Source organism: Salvelinus fontinalis, chromosome 5 (genome assembly GCF_029448725.1).
Source record: "Salvelinus fontinalis isolate EN_2023a chromosome 5, ASM2944872v1, whole genome shotgun sequence".
Classification (NCBI taxonomy): domain Eukaryota; kingdom Metazoa; phylum Chordata; class Actinopteri; order Salmoniformes; family Salmonidae; genus Salvelinus; species Salvelinus fontinalis.
Genome location: NC_074669.1, coordinates 2,703,302 through 2,729,221, shown reverse-complemented (window position 1 = coordinate 2,729,221; position 25,920 = coordinate 2,703,302). Strand labels below are relative to the sequence as shown.

At 44.6% G+C, this 25,920-nt stretch overlaps 1 protein-coding gene across 8 annotated transcripts in view; it reads right to left on the bottom strand.

Moving 5' to 3' along the window:
- Window positions 1–25,920, bottom strand: part of LOC129856185 (myelin regulatory factor-like) — an 87,349-nt gene that overhangs the window by 8,959 nt on the left and 52,470 nt on the right. For 6 of the 8 annotated variants that reach the window (XM_055924284.1, XM_055924286.1, XM_055924288.1 and 3 more), the window contains exons 8-21: window positions 20,745–20,940; window positions 19,385–19,461; window positions 18,038–18,148; window positions 14,841–14,940; window positions 14,126–14,326; window positions 13,555–13,663; window positions 11,496–11,605; window positions 9,151–9,311; window positions 8,900–8,975; window positions 8,294–8,445; window positions 3,908–3,978; window positions 3,697–3,813; window positions 1,804–2,164; window positions 1,150–1,212 (exon numbers count right to left, since the gene is read on the bottom strand). In XM_055924284.1, coding sequence (XP_055780259.1) covers window positions 1,150–1,212; window positions 1,804–2,164; window positions 3,697–3,813; window positions 3,908–3,978; window positions 8,294–8,445; window positions 8,900–8,975; window positions 9,151–9,311; window positions 11,496–11,605; window positions 13,555–13,663; window positions 14,126–14,326; window positions 14,841–14,940; window positions 18,038–18,148; window positions 19,385–19,461; window positions 20,745–20,940 — 1,905 coding nt within the window. The remainder of the gene's footprint in view (window positions 1–1,149; window positions 1,213–1,803; window positions 2,165–3,696; window positions 3,814–3,907; window positions 3,979–8,293; window positions 8,446–8,899; window positions 8,976–9,150; window positions 9,312–11,495; window positions 11,606–13,554; window positions 13,664–14,125; window positions 14,327–14,840; window positions 14,941–18,037; window positions 18,149–19,384; window positions 19,462–20,744; window positions 20,941–25,920) is intronic. The other 2 variants (XM_055924287.1, XM_055924291.1) reach the window with 1 other exon arrangement.

Below are 25,920 nucleotides of genomic sequence, written 5' to 3'. Positions count from 1 at the left end.
ACATCATGTGGAGAGTGACTTGTCACCATGCCTACTCACATCATGTGTAGAGTGATCTGTAACCATGCCTACTCACATCATGTGGAGAGTGATCTGTAACCATGCCTACTCACATCATGTGGAGAGTGATCTGTAACCATGCCTACTCACATCATGTGTAGAGTGATCTGTAACCATGCCTACTCACATCATGTGTAGAGTGATCTGTCACCATGCCTACTCACATCATGTGGAGAGTGATCTGTAACCATGCCTACTCACATCATGTGTAGAGTGATCTGTAACCATGCCTACTCACATCATGTGTAGAGTGATCTGTAACCATGCCTACTCACATCATGTGTAGAGTGATCTGTCACCATGCCTACTCACATCATGTGGAGAGTGACTTGTCACCATGCCTACTCACATCATGTGTAGAGTGATCTGTAACCATGCCTACTCACATCATGTGGAGAGTGATCTGTAACCATGCCTACTCACATCATGTGTAGAGTGATCTGTCACCATGCCTACTCACATCATGTGGAGAGTGATCTGTAACCATGCCTACTCACATCATGTGTAGAGTGATCTGTAACCATGCCTACTCACATCATGTGTAGAGTGATCTGTAACCATGCCTACTCACATCATGTGTAGAGTGATCTGTAACCATGCCTAATCACATCATGTGTAGAGTGATCTGTAACCATGCCTACTCACATCATGTGTAGAGTGATCTGTAACCATGACTACTCACATCATGTGTAGAGTGATCTGTAACCATGCCTACTCACATCATGTGTAGAGTGATCTGTCACCATGCCTACTCACATCATGTGTAGAGTGATCTGTAACCATGCCTACTCACATCATGTGGAGAGTGATCTGTAACCATGCCTACTCACATCATGTGGAGAGTGATCTGTAACCATGCCTACTCACATCATGTGTAGAGTGATCTGTAACCATGCCTACTCACATCATGTGTAGAGTGATCTGTAACCATGCCTACTCACATCATGTGTAGAGTGATCTGTAACCATGCCTACTCACATCATGTGTAGAGTGATCTGTAACCATGCCTACTCACATCATGTGTAGAGTGATCTGTAACCATGCCTACTCACATCATGTGTAGAGTGATCTGTAACCATGCCTACTCACATCATGTGTAGAGTGATCTGTGTCATGGAAGAGTTCTTGATTGCTGAGAGTGGTAAGGTATAGCTGTAGATAAAACATAAAATCATTATGTAATGCAGTCACCCAAACCCCAACAATAGCAATTTATCTTTATTGACATTTTATTTTATTTAACCTTTATTTAACTAGGCAAGTCAGTTAAGATCAAATGTATTATTTACAATGACGGTCTACCAAAAGGCAAAAGGCTTCCTGCGGGGACGGGGGCTGGGATTACATTTTTTTTAAAATTAAAATATAGGATAAAACACACATCACGACAAGAGAGACAACACAACACTACATACAGAGAGCAACACATGACAACACAACATGGCAGCAACACCACATGGTAGCAACACAACATGGTAGCAGCATAAAATAGGGTACAAACATTATTGGGCACAAGACAACAGCACAAAGATCAAGAAGGTAGAGAAAACAATACATCACGCAAAGCAGCTACAACTGTCAGTAAGAGTGTCCATGATTGAGTCTTCGAATGAAGAGATGGAGATAAAACTGTCCAGTTATGTCAAATGTCTTTAATATAATGTGTTTGACAAAGGTTTTGCGTTCCAGTCTAACTACATTTGAGTCATACAGTCTGAAGAAGAACCACAGAGGAAGACCCACCTGCAGCTGTCAGGATGGGGACAGTTGTGTGATGAGATGTGTTGGTCTGTCTCCAGGATGTGTAGATCTATAAGGGAAGGGGATGATACTTCCCCTGCTTCCTCCTCTGTGTTGCTGTGTGTGTTGTCCCGGCGTTGTCTCCGAGGCAGGGTCTGTTGGCCTCCAGGCCCACCCGGTCCAGGCAGCCGGTTCGTGGCCCCCCCTACAACCTCCAGGTCTCCTGCAGGGGCAGGGGCAGGTCTCTTCGCCTTGGACAGGTACATGGGGGCGGAGGTGTGGCTGAGACGGTTCCTGTAGCGTCCGTCCTTGTCCACAGGCCTGGACTTGGCCTTCTTGTTGATACTGCCCAGACTGCTCAGCTCTACAGGAGAGAGACTGGTGTCATGAATGCTGCTGTCAACAAACGCAAGTTGATATATTTATTGTTTATGAAATGTTCACTCACTGCTTATGTATGGGTTATGTATGGGTTATGTATGGGTCATGCATGGGTTATGAATGGGTTAAGAATGGGTTATGTATGTGTCATGTATGGGTTATGTATGTGTCATGTACGGGTCATGTATGTGTCATGTATGGATTATGTATGGGTTATGTATGGGTTATGTATGGGTCATGTACGGGTCATGTATGTGTCATGTATGGGTTATGTATGGGTTATGTATGAGTTATGTACGGGTCATTTATGAGTCATGTACGGGTCATGTATGTGTCATGTATGGGTTATGTATGAGTTATGCATGTGTTATATATGGGTTATGTATGGGTTATGTATGGGTCATGTATGGGTCATCTATGGGTCATGTATGGGTCATATATGGGGCATGTATGGGTCATGTATGGGTTATGTATGGGTCATGTATGGGCTATAGGTTATGAATGAAGTGAAGGTATGGGTTATGTATGGGTCATGTATGGGCTGTAGTTTATGAATGAAGTGAAGGTATGGTTTATGTATGGGTTATGTATGGGTTATGTATGGGTTATGTATGGGCTATAGGTTATGAATGAAGTGAAGGTATGTGTTATGTATGGGCTGTAGGTTATGAATGAAGTGAAGGTATGGGTTATGTATGGGTTATGTATGGGTTATGTGTGGGTTATGTATGGGTTATGTATGGGCTATAGGTTATGAATGAAGTGAAGGTATGGGTTATGTATGGGTTATGTATGGGCTATAGGTTATGAATGAAGTGAAGGTATGGGTTATGTATGGGTTATGTATGGGCTATAGGTTATGAATGAAGTGAAGGTATGGGTTATGTATGGGCTGTAGGTTATGAATGAAGTGAAGGTATGGATTATGTATGGGTTATGTATGGGCTATAGGTTATGAATGAAGTGAAGGTATGGGTCATGTATGGGTCATATATGGGGCATGTATGGGTTATGTATGGGTCATGTATGGGTTATAGGTTATGAATGAAGTGAAGGTATGGGTTATGTATGGGTTATAGGTTATGAATGAAGTGAAGGTATGGGTTAAGTATGGTTTATAGGTTATGAATGAAGTGAAGGTATGGGTTATGTATGGGCTATGTATGGGTTATGTATGGGTTATGTATGGGTTATGTATGGGTCATGTATGGGTCATGTATGGGTCATGTATGGGTTATGTATGGGCTATGTATGGGTTATGTATGGGTTATGTATGGGTTATGTATGGGTCATGTATGGGTTATGTATGGGCTATGTATGGGCTATGTATGGGTTATGTATGGGTTATGTATGGGTTATGTATGGGTCATGTATGGGTCATGTATGGGTCATGTATGGGTTATGTATGGGCTATGTATGGGCTATGTATGTATGGGTTATGTATGGGTTATGTATGGGTTATGTATGGGTTAAGCTTTTCATCTGGTGTGGTAGGACAGATGGGTGTTTTCTTACCCGATGTAGATTGGTTGTTGCTTGGCGACAGAGCAGTTGCTGATTGGTTGTTTGTAGCAGTTGTAGGCGGGCAGCAAGCTGCAGGATTGGACAGTGAAGGAGAGGGCGGGACTGTATCTGTACAGAACAGATATGACAGTTATTCAATCCACTGTAAAATGTAATGAAGTAGGCTGCCATTGATTCATATGTCCCAGTGTGTGTCGCTGACCTGGAAGTGTCGGGGTGGTGGATCGAGGACCGGAGGCCGTCCTTCTAGATGATCCCACTGCAGACCTGGACCTGACGGATGTCAGTACATTTAACCTTTATTTATTTAACTAGGCAAATCAGTTAAGAACAAATTCTTATTTTCAAATGACGGCCTACCGGGGAACAATGGATTAACTGCCTTGTTCAGGGGCAGAATGACAGATTTTTAACCTTGTCAGCTCAGGGATTCGATCTAACAACCTTTCAGTTACTGGCCCAACGCTCTAACCACTAGGCTACCTGCCGCCCCATTACAGTACAGTCAGAGAGAACACAGAGAATAGAATAGAATAGCAGAGACAGCGTCAGGTGGGCGGGGCTGAATAAATCATGTGAAGTAATCAGAGAGTAGTGTGTCTGTATAGGCCTACTTCATGTACATGTGTCTGTATAGGCCTACTTCATGTACATGTGTCTGTATAGGCCTACTTCATGTACATGTGTCTGTATAGGCCTACTTCATGTACATGTGTCTGTATAGGCCTACTTCATGTACATGTGTCTGTATAGGCCTACTTCATGTACATGTGTCTGTATAGGCCTACTTCATGTACATGTGTCTGTATAGGCCTACTTCATGTACATGTGTCTGTATAGGCCTACTTCATGTACATGTGTCTGTATAGGCCTACTTCATGTACATGTGTCTGTATAGGCCTACTTCATGTACATGTGTCTGTATAGGCCTACTTCATGTACATGTGTCTGTATAGGCCTACTTCATGTACATGTGTCTGTATAGGCCTACTTCATGTACATGTGTCTGTATAGGCCTACTTCATGTACATGTGTCTGTATAGGCCTACTTCATGTACATGTGTCTGTATAGGCCTACTTCATGTACATGTGTCTGTATAGGCCTACTTCATGTACATGTGTCTGTATAGGCCTACTTCATGTACATGTGTCTGTATAGGCCTACTTCATGTACATGTGTCTGTATAGGCCTACTTCATGTACATGTGTCTGTATAGGCCTACTTCATGTACATGTGTCTGTATAGGCCTACTTGTACTGTTCCAGACTGGACTGGCAAGCAAGTCAACAGTAGAAATGAGTCGTGACCTCTTGAGACACAGCCTGGGAAACATTCTTATCACAAACCTACAGTACAGCATTAACAACTTCTTGAGAATACAGGGGGTGCTGTTTCGCATTAGCATAATTGCCTCTACAGATTAAACTGCCTCTTATTCAATTATTGCTGTTACTATATGCATATAACCATATGCCATTGGATAGAAAACAAGCTATGGTTTCTAAAACCGTTCCAATTTTGTCTCTGAGTCAAACACAGGTCATTTCACAGCACTTTCCCTGAGCCAGAAGAAGATTGCAAGATGTGTATGCTCGCTTCAAAGCTCTGCCTATATATGGTCACGCGACCTATGACCCGAAACACACTTCCTTCTTCTTCCTCTGGGTGTCTGGAAGACGTCAGAGGAGAAATTTTTTGTTTATCTTGTACTGACATGAAATAAGACCTATTTCTTTAGCGTGACCGACAACTTCCGGTTTCTGAGATGCGCGTTTTCAGAGGTGCCATTGTCTTTTGTTATGCTGACGTTACGGATGAAAACTATCTCCGTGTCGAAGTTTGTTTGATACATGTGACCATATCACCGTAATGTATGTTTTTTCAATATAGTTTAATCAGATTATTAGAATTTTTTCGGGAGTTTTGCCGTGTTCCGTTCTTTGAGTTTTTTAACTTTGGACATGGACCGTGCCAGTCGACCAGTACCCAGGCTAAATGAAGAGGGGAGGTTGCCATTGTGAATGGATTGAACGACTCATCAGGACTAAGGACACCTTGATCAACATTCTGATGAAAGACCAGCAATAGTAAGACCCAATTTACGATGTTATTTCATATATCTGTCGTGCATGTGAACTGGTCGGGCGCGTCCAGCCGGTTCTGGCTGGCCTGGTTATGCTAATTTAGCGATACATTTTGTTTTCGCTATAAAACATTTAAAAAATCTGAAATATTGTTTGGATTCACCAGATGTTGGGCTTTCAATGTCTGTACGCTGTGTATTTTTTCTGAAATGTTTTAAGACAAGTAATTAGTTATATAACGTTGGTCTCTGTAATTGTTCTAGCTGCATCAGCACTATATCAGATTGCAGCTGCAATGTAGAACTGTGATTTATACCTGAAAAATGCACATTAAAAAAAAAAAAACTATGCTATACCATAAATATGTTATCAGACTGTCATCTTATGAATTTGTTTGTTAGTTAGTGGCTATCAATATCTTAGTTTAGCCGAATTGGTGATAGCACCTGATGGAGTAAGAAACTGTTGGAGTAAGAAAATGGTGTCATTTTGCTAACGTGTTTAGCTAATAGATTTACATATTGTGTCTTCCCTGTAAAACATTTAAAAAATCTGAAATGGTGGTTTTATTCACAAGATCTGTGTCTTTCATTGGGTGTCTTGGACTTGTGATTTAATGATATTTAGATGCTACTATTTAATTGTGACGCTATGCTAGCGATGCTAATCAGTGTGGGGGGTGTGGGGGGTGCTCCCGGATCCGGGTTAGGTACTCTGTAGAGTTCAAAGATAAGAGAATGGGAGAGTGAGAGGGGAAAGACAGAGTGAGGAAGAAGGAGAGAGAGATAGAGAGAAGGAAGAGAGAGAGAGAGAGAGAAGGGAGAGACAGAAAGACATAGCGAGGAAGAGAGAAAGAGAGAGGGAGAGAGAGAAGGGAGAGACAAAGACAGAGCGAGGAAGAGAGAGAGAGAGAGAGAGAGAGAGAGAGAGAGAGAGAGAGAGAGAGAGAGAGAGAGAGAGAGAGAGAGCGAAGAAGAGCAAATAGGGAAGAAGAAAAGAGGAGAGCACGGGAAGAGAGACAGAAAGACAGAAAGATAAGAGATAGAGAAAGAGTGAAAGATGAGATGTCATACCATGGAAAGAGTGGTGGACAGATGAGGTATCTCATATAGTGTAGATGATTGAGGTATCTCATATAGTGAATATGATTGAGGTATCTCATATAGTGAATATGATTGAGGTATCTCATATAGTGAATATGATTGAGGTATCTCATATAGTGAATATGATTGAGGTATCTCATATAGTGTATATGATTGAGGTATCTCATATAGTGTATATGGTTGAGGTATCTCATATAGTGAATATGATTGAGGTATCTCATATAGTGTAGATGATTGAGGTATCTCATATAGTGAATATGATTGAGGTATCTCATATAGTGAATATGATTGAGGTATCTCATATAGTGAATATGATTCAGGTATCTCATATAGTGAATATGATTGAGGTATCTCATATAGTATATATAATTGAGGTATCTCATATAGTGCATATGGTTGAGGTATCTCATATAGTGAATATGATTGAGGTATCTCATATAGTGTAGATGATTGAGGTATCTCATATAGTGAATATGATTGAGGTATCTCATATAGTGACTATGGTTGAGGTATCTCATATAGTGACTATGGTTGAGGTATCTCATATAGTGTATGTGATTGAGGTATCTCATATAGTGAATATGATTGAGGTATCTCATATAGTGAATATGATTGAGGTATCTCATATAGTGAATATGATTGAGGTATCTCTTGTAGTGAATATGATTGAGGTATCTCATATAGTGAATATGATTGAGGTATCTCATATAGTGAATATGATTGAGGTATCTCATATAGTGAATATGATTGAGGTATCTCATATAGTGTATATGATTGAGGTATCTCATATAGTGAATATGATTGAGGTATCTCATATAGTGAATATGATTGAGGTATCTCATGTAGTGTATATGATTGAGGTATCTCATATAGTGAATATGATTGAGGTATCTCATATAGTGTATATGATTGAGGTATCTCATATAGTGAATATGATTGAGGTATCTCATATAGTGAATATGATTGAGGTATCTCATGTAGTGTATATGATTGAGGTATCTCATATAGTGTAGATGATTGAGGTATCTCATGTAGTGTATATGATTGAGGTATCTCATATAGTGTAGATGATTGAGGTATCTCATATAGTGAATATGATTGAGGTATCTCATATAGTGTATATGATTGAGGTATCTCATATAGTGAATATGATTGAGGTATCTCATATAGTGAATATGATTGAGGTATCTCATGTAGTGTATATGATTGAGGTATCTCATATAGTGAATATGATTGAGGTATCTCATATAGTGAATATGATTGAGGTATCTCATATAGTGTATATGATTGAGGTATCTCATATAGTGTAGATGATTGAGGTATCTCATGTAGTGTATATGATTGAGGTATCTCATGTACAGGTACGTCTAAAGTACTGTATGCGCCTGATGAGAACATACCCAGCCTTCTCAGAGACGTCGCCTCTGTGGTGCAGTGTCAACACGTACAGGACGGACATGGAGATGACACTGAAGGTCATGACGACGACTAGAGCCAGAATGATTCCCTGCATCACCCTGTGGCTGATACAGCCCTGCTCTGGAGAAGGACTCTGGAACCACACGAAGGTACAAGTTAGAACCACACACTGATACAGCCCTGCTCTGGGGTTATAATTGAATTATAATAATTATAATTTATATTATTCATAATATCTGTTAATTATAATATCTGTTAATCATAATATGTATAAATTATAATATATGTTAATCACAATATATATATATATATATATATATATAAATAATACTATATGTTAATTCGACTATCTGTTAATTATAATATCTGTTGACCATACTTTATGTTAATTATAATATAGGTTAAGCATAATATCTGTTTATCATAATGTATGTTAATTATGATATATGCTAATCACAATATATGCTAATTATACTATTTGTTAATAATAATTTCTGTCAATCCTAATGATCCTGACTAAATACCATCCATTTTGAGTCCATAGACATTTTGATATGTAGAGAAACATACAGGTCAGAGAGACTCACCTTGCTCCCAGGTTTGACTGTCTTCTTCTTCTTCAGAGGGACACTTCCTGCCCTGCTGAACTGGCTTCCTGATTGGCTGGAGAGACGGTAAGAAGATGTAACCATCCACCAATGACATACAGTATGTAATTTAATGTAATTCAACTGTGCTTTATCACGTTTGCAGTGGTACAAAGGAACCAATGGAGTAGTAGCAGTAGTGTAAACTCCAAGCTAAATCAGGTGCACCTATATATCCAGGTGTGTCCTACCTGGTGGTGCCTCCGCTGACGGTACTCTTCATGCTGTCCAGACGGCGGAGTTTGGCCAGCTTCCTGCTCCATCGCTCCAGCTCATCTATACGAGTCTCCAGGTTGTCAGTCAATTTACACAGCTCCTTCACTGCACCGACGTTCTCCATGAAGATACGATCCTAGAGAGGAGAGGGAGAGAGAGGAGAGAGAGAGAGAGGAGAGAGAGAGAGGAGAGAGAGAGAGAGAGGAGAGAGAGAGAGAGGAGAGAGAGAGAGAGGGAGAGAGGAGAGAGGGAGAGAGACGAGAGAGGAGAGAGAGAGAGAGGAGAGAGAGAGAGAGAGAGAGAGAGGAGAGAGGGAGAGAGAGGAGAGAGGGAGAGAGAGGAGAGAGAGAACATTCCATCACACAGCTCTACAATGTCAAGAGATGAAACCAGAGAAGAGTCCCCTCAGCCAGCTGGTTCTGAGGCTCAGTTCACCAACCCAAACCAACCCCATAGAGCCTCGGGACAGCCCTCAGAAAATCTGGCCCAACCAAATCATCACAAAACAAAAAGAAAAATATATAACCTATTGGAAAGACACCACAAAAAATCAAAGTAAACTTCAATGCTATTTGGCTCTAAACAGACAGTACATGGTGGCAGACTATCTGACCACTGTGACTGATAGAAAACTGAGGAAAACATTGACTAGGTACAGACTCAGTGAGCACCGTCTGGCTATAGAGACCGGTCGTCACAGACAAACCTGGCTGCCCAGAGAGGACAGGCTGTGCTCACTCTGCTCCAGGGGAGAGGTAGAGACAGAGGTGCATTTCCTACTACACTGTGACAAATACTCAGACCTAAGAGCATATTTCTTTCCCAAAATTATAACTCAATACAAAGAATTTGAAACTATAAAAGATGAAGAAAAAATCTAATATTTATTGGGTGAAAAGCCAAAATGTGCAGTTTTGGCAGCCAAATATGTGTCCTCCTGCCACAACCTGAGGGACAGCCAGTGAAAAATGCAAAGTAATGTTGATAATATTTCCCATTTAGCTTAGTTTTGTTTTGTCTTTCATACCAGGTCATATGTCTTCTCAGTCATGTTGACACTGGTCTACTACTGTTGCTTTAATTTATTGTTGTTCTGATTAATATTGTTGTTGTAGTTGTTGTTAATGGTAATCCCATGTCCACAACTACTGTTATTATTGCTGTTGGTCCCACCATTTATTTATATATAAATATATATATATATTTTGTATATATATATATACATATATATTTGATTTTTATTTTTCGATATGTATACTTTGACAATGTAAGTAATAATGAACTTGCCATGTCAATAAAGTCAATTGAATTGAATTGAATTGAGAGAGAGAGAGAGAGAGAGAGGGAGAGAGAGAGAGAGGGGAGAGAGAGAGGGGAGAGAGGGGAGAGAGAGAGAGAGGAGAGAGGAGAGAGGGAGAGAAGGAGAGAGCGGGAGAGAGTGACTGACCCAAACTTAAGGAAAGCTTTGACTATGTACAGACTCAGTGAGCATAGCCTTGCTATTGAGAAAGGCCGCCGTAGGCAGACCTGGCTCTCAAGAGAAGACAGGCTATGTGCACACTGCCCACAAAATGAGGTGGAAACTGAGCTGCACTTCCTAACCTCCTGCCCAATGTCTGACCATATTAGAAACACATATTTCCCTCAGATTACACAGATCCACAAAGAATTCGAAAACAAACCCAATTTTGATAAACTCCCATATCTACTGGGTGAAATACCACAGTGTGACATCACATCAGCAATATTTGTGACCTGTTGCCACAAGAAAAGGGCAACCAGTGAAGAACAAACACCATTGTAAATACAACCCATATTTATGCTTATTTATTTTAACTTGTGTGCTTTAACCATTTGTACATTGTTACAACACTGTATATATATAATATAACATTTGGAATGTCTTTATTCTTTTGAAACTTCTGTATGTGTGATGTTTACTGTTAATTTTTATTGTTTATTTCACTTTTGTATATTATCTACCTCACTTGCTTTGGCAATGTTAACACGTTTCCCATGCCAATAAAGCCCCTTGAATTGAATTGAATTGAATTGAGAGAGCGTGAGAGGGACAGAGAGAGAGAGAGAGAGAGAGAGAGAGAGAGAGAGAGAGAGAGAGAGAGAGGCATAGAAGTTAGAGTTTTTGTGTCTGTTGTCATATTCCGGAATCTTTTCCAGAGTTGTCGGGTCCTTCAGAAATCTCGATTGGAGGATTTCCCGTTTCCCTCCCCAGTTATTCCCTCCTGTTTCCAGGAATTCCCCAACTTGGATTTTTAAAAGAACTTGGAAGATATGTGTGCGTGCAAAGCGTGTGTCTCACCTTGTTAACCACCAGGAGTCTAGGGATGGTCTCTCCGTTAGAGCAGATCACATCTCCGCCCTCCTTCACAGCTTCAGGCAGGATCTGCTGCACGTCCTGAGCTATCACTCCTGGATAATACAACACCTTACTGTAAACTCCTATCACTCCTGGATAATACAACACCTTACTGTAAACTCCTATCACTCCTAGATAATAATACAACACCTTACTGTAAACTCCTATCACTCCTGGATAATACAACACCTTACTGTAAACTCCTATCACTCCTGGATAATACAACACCTTACTGTAAACTCCTATCACTCCTAGATAATAATACAACACCTTACTGTAAGCTCCTATCACTCCTAGATAATAATACAACACCTTACTGTAAACTCCTATCACTCCTAGATAATAATACAACACCTCACTGTAAGCTCCTATCACTCCTAAATAATAATACAACACCTCACTGTAAACTCCTATCACTCCTGGATAATACAACACCTTACTGTAAACTCCTATCACTCCTGGATAATACAACACCTTACTGTAAGCTCCTATCACTCCTAAATAATAATACAACACCTTACTATAAGCTCCTATCACTCCTAGATAATAATACAACACCTTACTGTAAACTAATATCACTCCTAGATAATACAACACCTTACTGTAAACTCCTATCACTCCTAGATAATAATACAACACCTTACTGTAAACTCCTATCACTCCTGGATAATACAACACCTTACTGTAAACTCCTATCACTCCTGGATAATACAACACCTTACTGTAAACTCCTATCACTCCTAGATAATAATACAACACCTTACTGTAAGCTCCTATCACTCCTAGATAATAATACAACACCTTACTGTAAACTCCTATAACTCCTAGATAATAATACAACACCTTACTGTAAACTAATATCACTCCTAGATAATAATACAACACCTTAGTGTAAACTCCTATCACTCCTAGATAATACAACACTGTAAACTCCTATCACTTCTGGATAATACAGCACCTTACTGTAAACTCCTATCACTCCTAGATAATACAACACTGTAAACTCCTATCACTTCTGGATAATACAGCACCTTACTGTAAACTCCTATCACTCCTAGATAATACAACACTGTAAACTCCTATCACTCCTAGATAATACAACACCTTACTGTAAACTCCTATCACTTCTGGATAATACAGCACCTTACTGTAAACTCCAATCACTCCTAGATAATACAACACCTTACTGTAAACTAATATCACTCCTAGATAATACAACATCTTACTGTAAACTCCCATCCCTTCTGGATAATACAGCACCTCACTGTAAACTCCTATCACTTCTGGGTAATACAGCACCTTACTGTAAACTCCTATCACTTCTGGATAATACAACACCTTACTGTAAACTAATATCACTCCTAGATAATACAACACACTACTGTAAACTCCTATCACTCCTAGATAATACAACACCTTACTGTAAACTCCTATCACTCCTAGATAATACAGCACCTTACTGTAAACTCCTATCACTCCTAGATAATACAACACCTTACTGTAAACTCCTATCACTTCTGGATAATACAGCACCTTACTGTAAACTCCAATCACTCCTAGATAATACAGCACCTTACTGTAAACTAATATCACTCCTAGATAATACAACACCTTACTGTAAACTCCTATCACTTCTGGATAATACAACACCTTACTGTAAACTCCTATCACTTCTGGATAATACAGCACCTTACTGTAAACTCCAATCACTCCTAGATAATACAACACCTTACTGTAAACTCCCATCACTCCTAGATAATACAACACACTACCGTAGCTCCTGGAGACAGGGGTCATAGATGAAAGGTCTGTCAGAGCATCATGTATACATACAGACACATAGCCACACTACGCCAATGCAATGTACGGGAGGATATAAAATATAAAAATAACTCACCGATACAAATGTTATTAAGATGGGAATACATTTCTAGTGCTACTGATTTCTGTTAATTCATTGTCTATAATGAATAACCCAAAACGACAGTGTTGTATAAGTTACCGGTCTCTGGGCTGGTGTCGATGCCCATGCTGGAGGCAAACTCAGGCTTGTACTGATAATGAACCAGCCTCATCTGACTGATCCGCTTCAGGTTGCCTGTAGTGTCCACCTACACACACACACACACACACACACACACACACACACACACACACACACACACACACACACACACACACACACACACACACACACACACACACACACACACACACACACACACACACACACACACACACACACAGAGATCTGCATATGACTATAGATTACAGACAGGTACATACGGCTAAAGGATGAGGAAGTCTGGATTCAGGACAACCAACAGAAAACAAGATATAAAATGTTGTGAATTATTCTAACACAAATTTAAAAAATAAAAATAGAAATCTGTCAAGGAATTTTTTTATTAAGATTTTGCTAAACATTTTCCATCACGACACTAACATGCAGACAGACAGTCAGAGAACACACCACACACACAGAGCAGTCTTATATATCTACAGTCCCTCTCACCCTCGCCTCACCCCCCTCAAACCCCCCCCCCCCCCCCCAACCCACCCCCCACCCTCACCTCGTGGACGTTCTCTTTAGCCCGTATATCAGAGGGGTGCACCAGTGACCCCATGACCTTCAGGTTGCCGTGGATGACCATGGCCTCGTCTGGCCGGTCGGTGTTGATGCCGACCCGGCCGTGGTGGTACACCGAGTCAGGTAGCTGGCCTCGCTGCCACAACACCTCACTGTCACTCTCAAACTGACCGGGGTTGGACGCCTGGAAACCCAGAGACAGACAACACACAGATATTTAGAGTTGAGGGGAGCTGTAAAAAATATCCTTTGATTTACATTCGTAATAGCAGGTCTTTCATTCCTCTGTTGTTTGCAGTGCTAGTAATATATATATACGCTGAGTAGCTTCCTACATGTTTTTGGTTGCTGGTCTGCACGTAATGTTTAAAACAGCCTCAACAAATATATAGATATTGACAGAAGAAATAATCAAGACCGTAACACATGAAGTCAGATAGGTATGAGGGGTTTGCCTCATTTTCATCGACATTTAGGAAAGACAGTAAATTCACATTTTTGAATTGTACATTTCTGTTTATTTCCTACGAGGTAAATAGTGAGAAAGATCAGAGGAGGACGATCAGACAGACATGGCCAGACTGACAGAAGTTATTGAGGTAGATCAGAGGAGGACGATCAGACAGACACGGCCAGACTGACAGAGGTTATTGAGATAGATCAGAAGAGGACGGTCAGACAGACACGGCCAGACTGACAGAGGTTACCCTGACGATGATCCTCTCGGACACCTGCGCGGCCACCGTGAAGCTCTGACTGTGGGCCTGGGCCTGCAACGCTACCACCAACATGAAGTACCTACAGTATGGAGGTAAACAGGGTTAATCACCTACAGTATGGAGGTAAACAGGTTAATCACCTACAGTATGGAGGTAAACAGGTTAATCACCTACAGTATGGAGGTAAACAGGTTAATCACCTACAGTATGGAGGTAAACAGGTTAATCACCTACAGTATGGAGGTAAACAGGGGTTAATCACCTACAGTATGGAGGTAAACAGGTTAATCACCTACAGTATGGAGGTAAACAGGTTAATCACCTACAGTATGGAGGTAAACAGGTTAATCACCTACAGTATGGAGGTAAACAGGTTAATCACCTACAGTATGGAGGTAAACAGGGGTTAATCACCTACAGTATGGAGGTAAACAGGTTAATCACCTACAGTATGGAGGTAAACAGGTTAATCACCTACAGTATGGAGGTAAACAGGGTTAATCACCTACAGTATGGAGGTAAACAGGTTAATCACCTACAGTATGGAGGTAAACAGGTTAATCACCTACAGTATGGAGGTAAACAGGTTAATCACCTACAGTATGGAGGTAAACAGGTTAATCACCTACAGTATGGAGGTAAACAGGGTTAATCACCTACAGTATGGAGGTAAACAGGTTAATCACCTACAGTATGGAGGTAAACGGGGTTAATCACCTACAGTATGGAGGTAAACGGGGTTAATCACCTACAGTATGGAGGTAAACAGGTTAATCACCTACAGTATGGAGGTAAACAGGGTTAATCACCTACAGTATGGAGGTAAACAGGGGTTAATCACCTACAGTATGGAGGTAAACAGGTTAACCACCTACAGTATGGAGGTAAACAGGGGTTAATCACCTACAGTATGGAGGTAAACAGGTTAACCACCTACAGTATGGAGGTAAACAGGGGTTAATCACCTACAGTATGGAGTTAAACAGGTTAATCACCTACAGTATGGAGGTAAACAGGTTAATCACCTACAGTATGGAGGTAAACAGGTTAATCACCTACAGTATGGAGGTAAACAGGTTAATCACCTACAGTATGGAGGTAAACAGGGGTTAATCACCTACAGTATGGAGGTAAACAGGTTAATCACCTACAGTATGGAGGTAAACAGGTTAATCACCTACAGTATGGAGTTAAACAGGTTAATCACCTACAGTATGGAGGTAAACAGGTTAATCACCTACAGTATGGAGGTAAACAGGTTAATCACCTACAGTATGGAGGTAAACGGGGTTAATCACCTACAGTATGGAGGTAAACGGGGTTAATCACCTACAGTATGGAGGTAAACAGGTTAATCACCTACAGTATGGAGGTAAACAGGGTTAATCACCTACAGTATGGAGGTAAACAGGGGTTAATCACCTACAGTATGGAGGTAAACAGGTTAACCACCTACAGTATGGAGGTAAACAGGGGTTAATCACCTACAGTATGGAGGTAAACAGGTTAACCACCTACAGTATGGAGGTAAACAGGGGTTAATCACCTACAGTATGGAGTTAAACAGGTTAATCACCTACAGTATGGAGGTAAACAGGGGTTAATCACCTACAGTATGGAGGTAAACAGGTTAATCACCTACAGTATGGAGGTAAACAGGGGTTAATCACCTACAGTATGGAGGTAAACAGGTTAATCACCTACAGTATGGAGGTAAACAGGTTAATCACCTACAGTATGGAGGTAAACAGGTTAATCACCTACAGTATGGAGGTAAACAGGGTTAATCACCTACAGTATGGAGGTAAACAGGGGTTAATCACCTACAGTATGGAGGTAAACAGGTTAACCACCTACAGTATGGAGGTAAACAGGGGTTAATCACCTACAGTATGGAGGTAAACAGGTTAACCACCTACAGTATGGAGGTAAACAGGGGTTAATCACCTACAGTATGGAGTTAAACAGGTTAATCACCTACAGTATGGAGGTAAACAGGTTAATCACCTACAGTATGGAGGTAAACAGGTTAATCACCTACAGTATGGAGGTAAACAGGGTTAACCACCTACAGTATGGAGGTAAACAGGTTAATCACCTACAGTATGGAGGTAAACAGGTTAATCACCTACAGTATGGAGGTAAACAGGTTAATCACCTACAGTATGGAGGTAAACAGGTTAATCACCTACAGTATGGAGGTAAACAGGGTTAATCACCTACAGTATGGAGGTAAACAGGTTAATCACCTACAGTATGGAGGTAAACAGGTTAATCACCTACAGTATGGAGGTAAACAGGGGTTAATCACCTACAGTATGGAGGTAAACAGGTTAATCACCTACAGTATGGAGGTAAACAGGGTTAATCACCTACAGTATGGAGGTAAACAGGGGTTAATCACCTACAGTATGGAGGTAAACAGGTTAACCACCTACAGTATGGAGGTAAACAGATTAATCACCTACAGTATGGAGGTAAACAGGGTTAATCACCTACAGTATGGAGGTAAACAGGGGTTAATCACCTACAGTATGGAGTTAAACAGGTTAATCACACATTTGTTTTTTATGTACAGTATTTCCATTAAATGTTTGTGACGGCCAAGTGAAGTGTACAATCTGGGATTCAAAAGGTATGTATCAATATCAGATTACCCCTTTAACTGTGACTTTAATAATGATTTGCCTGCATACATCTGGTCTGCTACATATTGCTAGTATAGTACCCATCTGGTCAGGGTCGTGTGTGTGTGTGTGTGTGTGTGTGTGTGTGTGTGTGTGTGTGTGTGTGTGTGTGTGTGTGTGTGTGTGTGTGTGTGTGTGTGTGTGTGTGTGTGTATGTGTGTTAGTACAGTACCTCTGATCAGGGTTGTGTGTGTGTGTGTGTGTGTGTGTGTGTGTGTGTGTGTGTGTGTGTGTGTGTGTGTGTGTGTGTGTGTGTGTGTGTGTGTGTGTGTGTGTGTGTGTGTGTGTTAGTACAGTACCTCTGATCAGGGTTGTGTGTGTGTGTGTGTGTGTGTGTGTGTGTGTGTGTGTGTATGTGTGTGTGTGTGTGTGTGTGTGTGTGTGTGTGTGTTAGTACCTCTGATCAGGGTTGTGTGTGTGTGTGTGTGTGTGTGTGTGTGTGTGTGTGTGTGTGTGTGTGTGTGTGTGTGTGTGTGTGTGTGTTAGTACCTCTGATCAGGGTTGGGTTTGCCTTTCTTCCTCATGTTATTGGCTGTGGTCTCGCTGAAGTGTAGTCGTCCCACTGTTACCTTGGTAACCTGCTCCGGGGGCAGTGTGACCCTGCAAACACAAAAACACACATGTATCATCAGTAATATGTCACATTTCTTTACGTTTTTACAATGTGACACAGCAGTAAAGACTGTAATGTAAATTGTAAAGTGGGCCTACAGTCCTTTCCTGCCCCCAAAAGGTACCCAGAAGACCGAGACTCACAGTCCTGGTGTGAAGGGTCTCTCAACTCACAGTACTGGTATGAAGGGTCTCTACTCACAGTACTGGTATGAAGGGTCTCTCTACTCACAGTACTGGTATGAAGGGTCTCTACTCACAGTCCTGGTATGAAGGGTCTCTACTCACAGTACTGGTATGAAGGGTCTCTCAACTCACAGTCCTGGTATGAAGGGTCTCTACTCACAGTCCTGGTATGAAGGGTCTCTACTCACAGTCCTGGTTTGAAGGGTCTCTACTCACAGTACTGGTATGAAGGGTCTCTACTCACAGTCCTGGTATGAAGGGTCTCTACTCACAGTACTGGTATGAAGGGTCTCTCAACTCACAGTCCTGGTATGAAGGGTCTCTACTCACAGTCCTGGTATGAAGGGTCTCTACTCACAGTCCTGGTTTGAAGGGTCTCTACTCACAGTCCTGGTTTGAAGGGTCTCTACTCACAGTCCTGGTTTGAAGGGTCTCTCTACTCACAGTACTGGTGTGAAGGGTCTCTACTCACAGTCCTGGTTTGAAGGGTCTCTACTCACAGTCCTGGTTTGAAGGGTCTCTACTCACAGTCCTGGTTTGAAGGGTCTCTACTCACAGTCCTGGTTTGAAGGGTCTCTCAACTCACAGTCCTGGTTTGAAGGGTCTCTACTCACAGTACTGGTGTGAAGGGTCTCTACTCACAGTCCTGGTTTGAAGGGTCTCTACTCACAGTCCTGGTTTGAAGGGTCTCTACTCACAGTCCTGGTTTGAAGGGTCTCTCAACTCACAGTCCTGGTTTGAAGGGTCTCTCTACTCACAGTACTGGTGTGAAGGGTCTCTACTCACAGTCCTGGTTTGAAGGGTCTCTACTCACAGTCCTGGTTTGAAGGGTCTCTACTCACAGTCCTGGTTTGAAGGGTCTCTACTCACAGTCCTGGTTTGAAGGGTCTCTACTCACAGTCCTGGTTTGAAGGGTCTCTACTCACAGTCCTGGTTTGAAGGGTCTCTACTCACAGTCCTGGTTTGAAGGGTCTCTACTCACAGTACTGGTTTGAAGGGTCTCTACTCACAGTTCTGGTTTGAAGGGTCTCTACTCACAGTACTGGTTTGAAGGGTCTCTTGCTGCGGTCTGACTGGGACTGCTCCACGTTAATGGACTGGTTCATTGCTTCCAGCTGGAAAACAGACAGGAGACAGGAAGGAGACAGGAGGGAGACAGGTAAGAGACAGACAGGAGGCATGAAGGAGACAGGAGGGAGACAGGAAGGAGACAGACAGACAGGAGACAGGAAGGAGACAGACAGGAGAAGGGAAGGAGACAGACAGACAGGAGACAGGAAGGAGACAGACAGGAGACAGTATGGTGACAGACAGGAGACGGGAGTGAGACAGACAGGAGACAGATGGGAGACAGACGGGAGACAGGAAAGAGACAGACAGGAGATAGGATTATGAGCCAGACAGGAATAGGTGTTGATGAAAGACCCTGTTCAACTAATTATCTTACTGAGAATCTTCCATTTTACATGCTAGTCATTTAGGAGACTGTTTACCCAGAGAGACTTACAGTTAGTGGATTCATCTTAAGATAGCTAAGTGAGACAACAACATTACCACCACAATTTGGGGTCAATTCCATTTTGAAACTTCTTGTATTGACTGAATTTAAATGTTATTGACCCCAACCCTGATCACCCGTCTCCCCACCTCTCTCACCTTGACCCTGACCCTGATCCCCTGTCTCCCCACCTCTCTCACCTTAATCCCGACCCTGATCACCCGTCTCCCCACCTCTCTCACCTTGACCCCGACCCTGATCACCCGTCTCCCCACCTCTCTCACCTTAATCCCGACCCTGATCCCCCGTCTCCCCACCTCTCTCACCTTAACCCCGACCCTGGTCTCCCCACCTCTCTCACCTTAACCCCGACCCTGATCACCCGTCTCCCCACCTCTCTCACCTTAATCCCGACCCTGATCACCCGTCTCCCCACCTCTCTCACCTTGACCCCGACCCTGATACCCCGTCTCCCCACCTCTCTCACCTTAACCCCGACCCTGGTCTCCCCACCTCTCTCACCTTGACCCCGACCCTGATCCCCCGTCTCCCCACCTCTCTCACCTTAACCCCGACCCTGATCACCCGTCTCCCCACCTCTCTCACCTTGACCCCGACCCTGATCCCCCGTCTCCCCACCTCTCTCACCTTAACCCCGACCCTGATCACCCGTCTCCCCACCTCTCTCACCTTGACCCCGACCCTGATCCCCCGTCTCCCCACCTCTCTCACCTTAACCCCGACCCTGATCCCCCGTCTCCCCACCTCTCTCACCTTAACCCCGACCCTGATCACCCGTCTCCCCACCTCTCTCACCTTAACCCCGACCCTGATCACCCGTCTCCCCACCTCTCTCACCTTAACCCCGACCCTGATCACCCGTCTCCCCACCTCTCTCACCTTGACCCCGTTGAGTTTGAGACAAAAGCAGTCTATGGGCTGCAGGCCCTCGCTGGTCTTGATGTACTTGGGATCTCCCAGCATGCCGCAGTACACAGTGACCTGGAAGTGGTTCTTTTTCTGACACACGAAGGCGTCGTCTGCCAGGGAGAAGTTGAAGCCCTTGTCAGCATCTACGCGGTAGGTGGGCATGGGGCTGGAGAGAGCAAGAGGTGGATGGAGAAGGAGTAAAGTTTTTCAGTAGGTTCCTATGGGTCACATACACTGAGTGTACAAAACAATAGGAACACCTTTCAATGACATAGACCAGTGTTTCACAACCCTGGTCCTCCAGTACCCCCCAACAGCCCAACCCTGGTCCTCCAGTACCCCCCAACAGCCCAACCCTGGTCCTCCAGTACCCCCCAACAGCCCAACCCTGGTCCTCCAGTACCCCCCAACAGCCCAACCCTGGTCCTCCAGTCCTCCAGTACCCCCCCAACAGCCCAACCCTGGTCCTCCAGTCCTCCAGTACCCCCCCAACAGCCCAACCCTGGTCCTCCAGTACCCCCAAACAGCCCAACCCTGGTCCTCCAGTCCTCCAGTACCCCCCCAACAGCCCAACCCTGGTCCTCTAGTCCTCCAGTACCCCCCAACAGCCCAACCCTGGTCCTCCAGTACCCCCCAACAGCCCAACCCTGGTTCTCCAGTCCTCCAGTACCCCCCAACAGCCCAACCCTGGTCCTCCAGTCCTCCAGTACCCCCCAACAGCCCAACCCTGGTCCTCCAGTCCTCCAGTACCCCCCAACAGCCCAACCCTGGTCCTCCAGTCCTCCAGTACCCCCCAACAGCCCAACCCTGGTCCTCCAGTCCTCCAGTACCCCCCAACAGCCCAAGCCTGGTCCTCCAGTCCTCCAGTACCCCCCAACAGCCCAACCCTGGTCCTCCAGTCCTCCAGTACCCCCAACAGCCCAACCCTGGTCCTCCAGTACCCCCAACAGCCCAAGCCTGGTCCTCCAGTCCTCCAGTACCCCCCAACAGCCCGACCCTGGTCCTCCAGTCCTCCAGTACCCCCCAACAGCCCAACCCTGGTCCTCCAGTCCTCCAGTACCCCCCCAACAGCCCAACCCTGGTCCTCCAGTCCTCCAGTACCCCCCAACAGCCCAACCCTGGTCCTCCAGTACCCCCCAACAGCCCAACCCTGGTCCTCCAGTACCCCCCAACAGCCCAAGCCTGGTCCTCCAGTCCTCCAGTACCCCCCAACAGCCCAAGCCTGGTCCTCCAGTCCTCCAGTACCCCCCAACAGCCCAACCCTGGTCCTCCAGTCCTCCAGTACCCCCCAACAGCCCAAGCCTGGTCCTCCAGTCCTCCAGTACCCCCCAACAGCCCAACCCTGGTCCTCCAGTCCTCCAGTACCCCCCAACAGCCCAAGCCCGGTCCTCCAGTCCTCCAGTACCCCCAACAGCCCAACCCTGGTCCTCAAGTTGAATCAGGTGTGCTTCTCCAGGGTTACAATAAACATGTGTACTTTTGGAGGTACTGGAGTACCAGGGTTGGGAAACACTGGCATAGACTAACCAGGTGAATCCAGGTGAAAGCTATGATCCCTTATTGATGTCACCTGTTAAATCCTCTTCAATCAGTGTAAATGAAGGGGAGGAGACAGGTTAAAGAATGATTTTTAAGCCTTGAGACAATTGAGACATGGATTGTGTGTATGCCATGCAGAGGGTGAATGGGCAAAACAAAAGATTTAAGTGGGTTTGAACAGTATGATAGTAGGTGCCAGGAGCACCGGTTTGTGTGAAGAATTGCAACGCTGCTTGGGTTTTTCACGCTCAACAGTTCCCCGTGTGTATCAAGAATGGTCCATCACCTAAAAGGACATCCAGCCAACTTGACACAACTGTGGGGAAGCATTGGAGTCAACATGGGCCAGCATTCCAGTGGAACGCTTCTGACACCTTGTAGAGTCCATGCCCCGACAAATTGAGGCTGTTCTTACCTCAGTCACAAGTCATCCAATGTTATGGACAAACAAATCCCAAATAAACTACATTAACAAAAGTGTTGGCAGACTAAGGGGCTCTGCATGGTCAATCCGCCATCTGCAGCTCGCCGTACAGCATTCGTTTACTGTGACGCAGCAGAGCTGTTGTGTAGGAAGTTGTCAAGGAAGTGAGTTTGTGTTCATACAGGACCTCTTCGCCCCCCCCTCAACCTACCGTGGACCAATCATGTCAATGCGAAACTATACGGAACCCACCGCATTGGGAGGCGCACGGTGTGTGGTACGGAGTTCGATTGGGTCCCACCGCAAGGCGTCACACCCTCCATACAGTGCCCCCGCAAGGTGTCACACCCTCCATACAGTGCCCCCGCAAGGTGTCACACCCTCCATACAGTCCCCCCGCAAGGTGTCACACCCTCCATACAGTGCCCCCGCAAGGTGTCACACCCTCCATACAGTGCCCCCGCAAGGCGTCACACCCTCCATACAGTCCCCCCGCAAGGTGTCACACCCTCCATACAGTGCCCCCGCAAGGTGTCACACCCTCCATACAGTGCCCCCGCAAGGCGTCACACCCTCCATACAGTGCCCCCGCAAGGTGTCACACCCTCTCTACAGTGCCCCCGCAAGGTGTCACACCCTCCATACAGTGCCCCCGCAAGGTGTCACACCCTCCCTACAGTGCCTCCGATTGGTCCCCCCGCAAGGTGTCACACCCTCCATACAGTGCCTCCGATTGGTCCCCCCGCAAGGTGTCACACCCTCCATACAGTGCCTCCGATTGGTCCCCCCGCAAGGTGTCACACCCTCCATACAGTGCCTCCGATTGGTCCCCCCGCAAGGTGTCACACCCTCCATACAATGCCTCCGATTGGTCCCCCCGCAAGGTGTCACACCCTCCATACAGTGCCTCCGATTGGTCCCCCCGCAAGTTGTCACACCCTCCATACAGTGCCTCCGATTGGTCCCCCCGCAAGGTGTCAGACCCTCCATACAGTGCCTCCGATTGGTCCCCCTGCAAGGTGTCACACCCTCCCTACAGTGCCTCCGATTGGTCCCCCCGCAAGGTTTTACACCCTCCCTACAGTGCCTCCGATTGGTCCCCCCGCAAGGTGTCACACCCTCCCTACAGTGCCTCCGATTGGTCCCCCCGCAAGGTGTCACACCCTCCCTACAGTGCCTCCGATTGGTCCCCCCGCAAGGTGTCTCACCCTCCATACAGTGCCTCCGGATCGCATTCCCGAACAAGCATAAATGGGCTTTTATTCCAGTATCCCCATCCAACACAAAATGAATGTAATTCTACTCGTAAACACTAGGTGGAGACTGTGCCACTGTCATGTGAAAGACCCTCCACAGACCCCACCATGGTTTATGAGGACAAAGCGTATTCCTAATCCCATAACATATATTCCATCCAGATAATGATGTCGTTAATGTGAGTGTGTCAGCTACGATGAGCCACCTGTTGATGACGATAACAAAATGGTACGCGCTACCCTCCCATTATCCCTCATCTTCAGACTTCCCAGTTCGACATAGCAATGTGTACAAGTAGGTGATTGCACATTTATCCTCCAACCCCCCCCTCCACCCCGTTCCCTCAGTCTCTACCCCCCTCCTCCACCACTCCCCTCCCCTCCCCTCTACCCCCCTCCCCTCATTCTCTACCCCTCTCCTCCACCCCTCCCCTCCCCTCCACCCTGTTCTCTCATTCTCTCCTCTCCTCCACCCCCTCCCCTCCCCTCTCCTCCACCCCCCTCTCCTCTCCTCCACCCCCTCCCCTCCCCTCTCCTCCACCCCCTCTCCTCTCCTCCACCCCCCTCCCCTCCCCTCTCCTCCACCCCTCCCCTCCCCCCCTCCCCTCTCCTCCACCCCCCTCCCCTCCATCCCCCTCCCCTCTCCTACACCCCCCCCCCCCCTCCCCTCTCCTCCACCCCCCTCCCCTCCCCTTCCCTCCCCTCCCCTCCACCCCGTCCTCTCATTCTCTCCTCTCCTCAATACTCTTTCTTGACCGAAACCCTGCTCTTACTCACTCCCCCGCATCGCTCACCTCCAAGGAATTTGTAGAACCCATTAGTTATTTTTGTTCCTTCTCTCTCTCTCTCTCTCTCTCTCTCTCTCTCTCTCTCTCTCTCTCTCTCTCTCTCTCTCTCTCTCTCTCTCATACTCTCTACCTCTGCCTCTACCTCTCTCTCTCTCTCTCTCTCTCTCTCTCTCTGTCTCTCTCTCTCTCTATTCTCTCTTCTTTCTTTTTACCTCTCTCTCTCTCTCTCTCTCTCTCTCTCTCTCTCTCTTTATCATTCTCTTTAATTTTCTCTATCTCTCTATTGTATATAATCTTTGTCACTACCCGCTACAACAGAAACAACACTATCCTCTATAACAGAAACAACACTATCCTCTATAACAGAAACAACACTATCCTCTATAACAGAAACAACACTATCCTCTATAGCAGAAACACCACTATCCTCTATAGCAGAAACAACACTATCCTCTATGACAGAAACAACACCATCCTCTATATCCTCTATAGCAGAAACAACACTATCCTCTATAGCAGAAACAACCCTATCCTCTATAACAGAAACAACACTATCCTCTATAGCAGAAACACCGCTATCCTCTATAACAGAAACAACACTATCCTCTATATCCTCTATAACAGAAACAACACTATCCTCTATAACAGAAACAACACTATCCTCTATATCCTCTATAACAGAAACAACACTATCCTCTATAACAGAAACAACACTATCCTCTATAACAGAAACAACACTATCCTCTATAACAGAAACAACACCATCCTCTATAACAGAAACAACACTATCCTCTATAACAGAAACACCACTATCCTCTATAACAGAAACAACACTATCCTCTATAACAGAAACACCACTATCCTCTATAACAGAAACAACACTATCCTCTATAGCAGAAACAACACTATCCTCTATAACAGAAACAACACTATCCTCTATAACAGAAACAACACTATCCTCTATAGCAGAAACAACACTATCCTCTATAACAGAAACACCACTATCCTCTATATCCTCTATAACAGAAACACCACTATCCTCTATATCCTCTATAACAGAAACAACACTATCCTCTATAACAGAAACAACACTATCCTCTATAACAGAAACAACACTATCCTCTATAACAGAAACAACA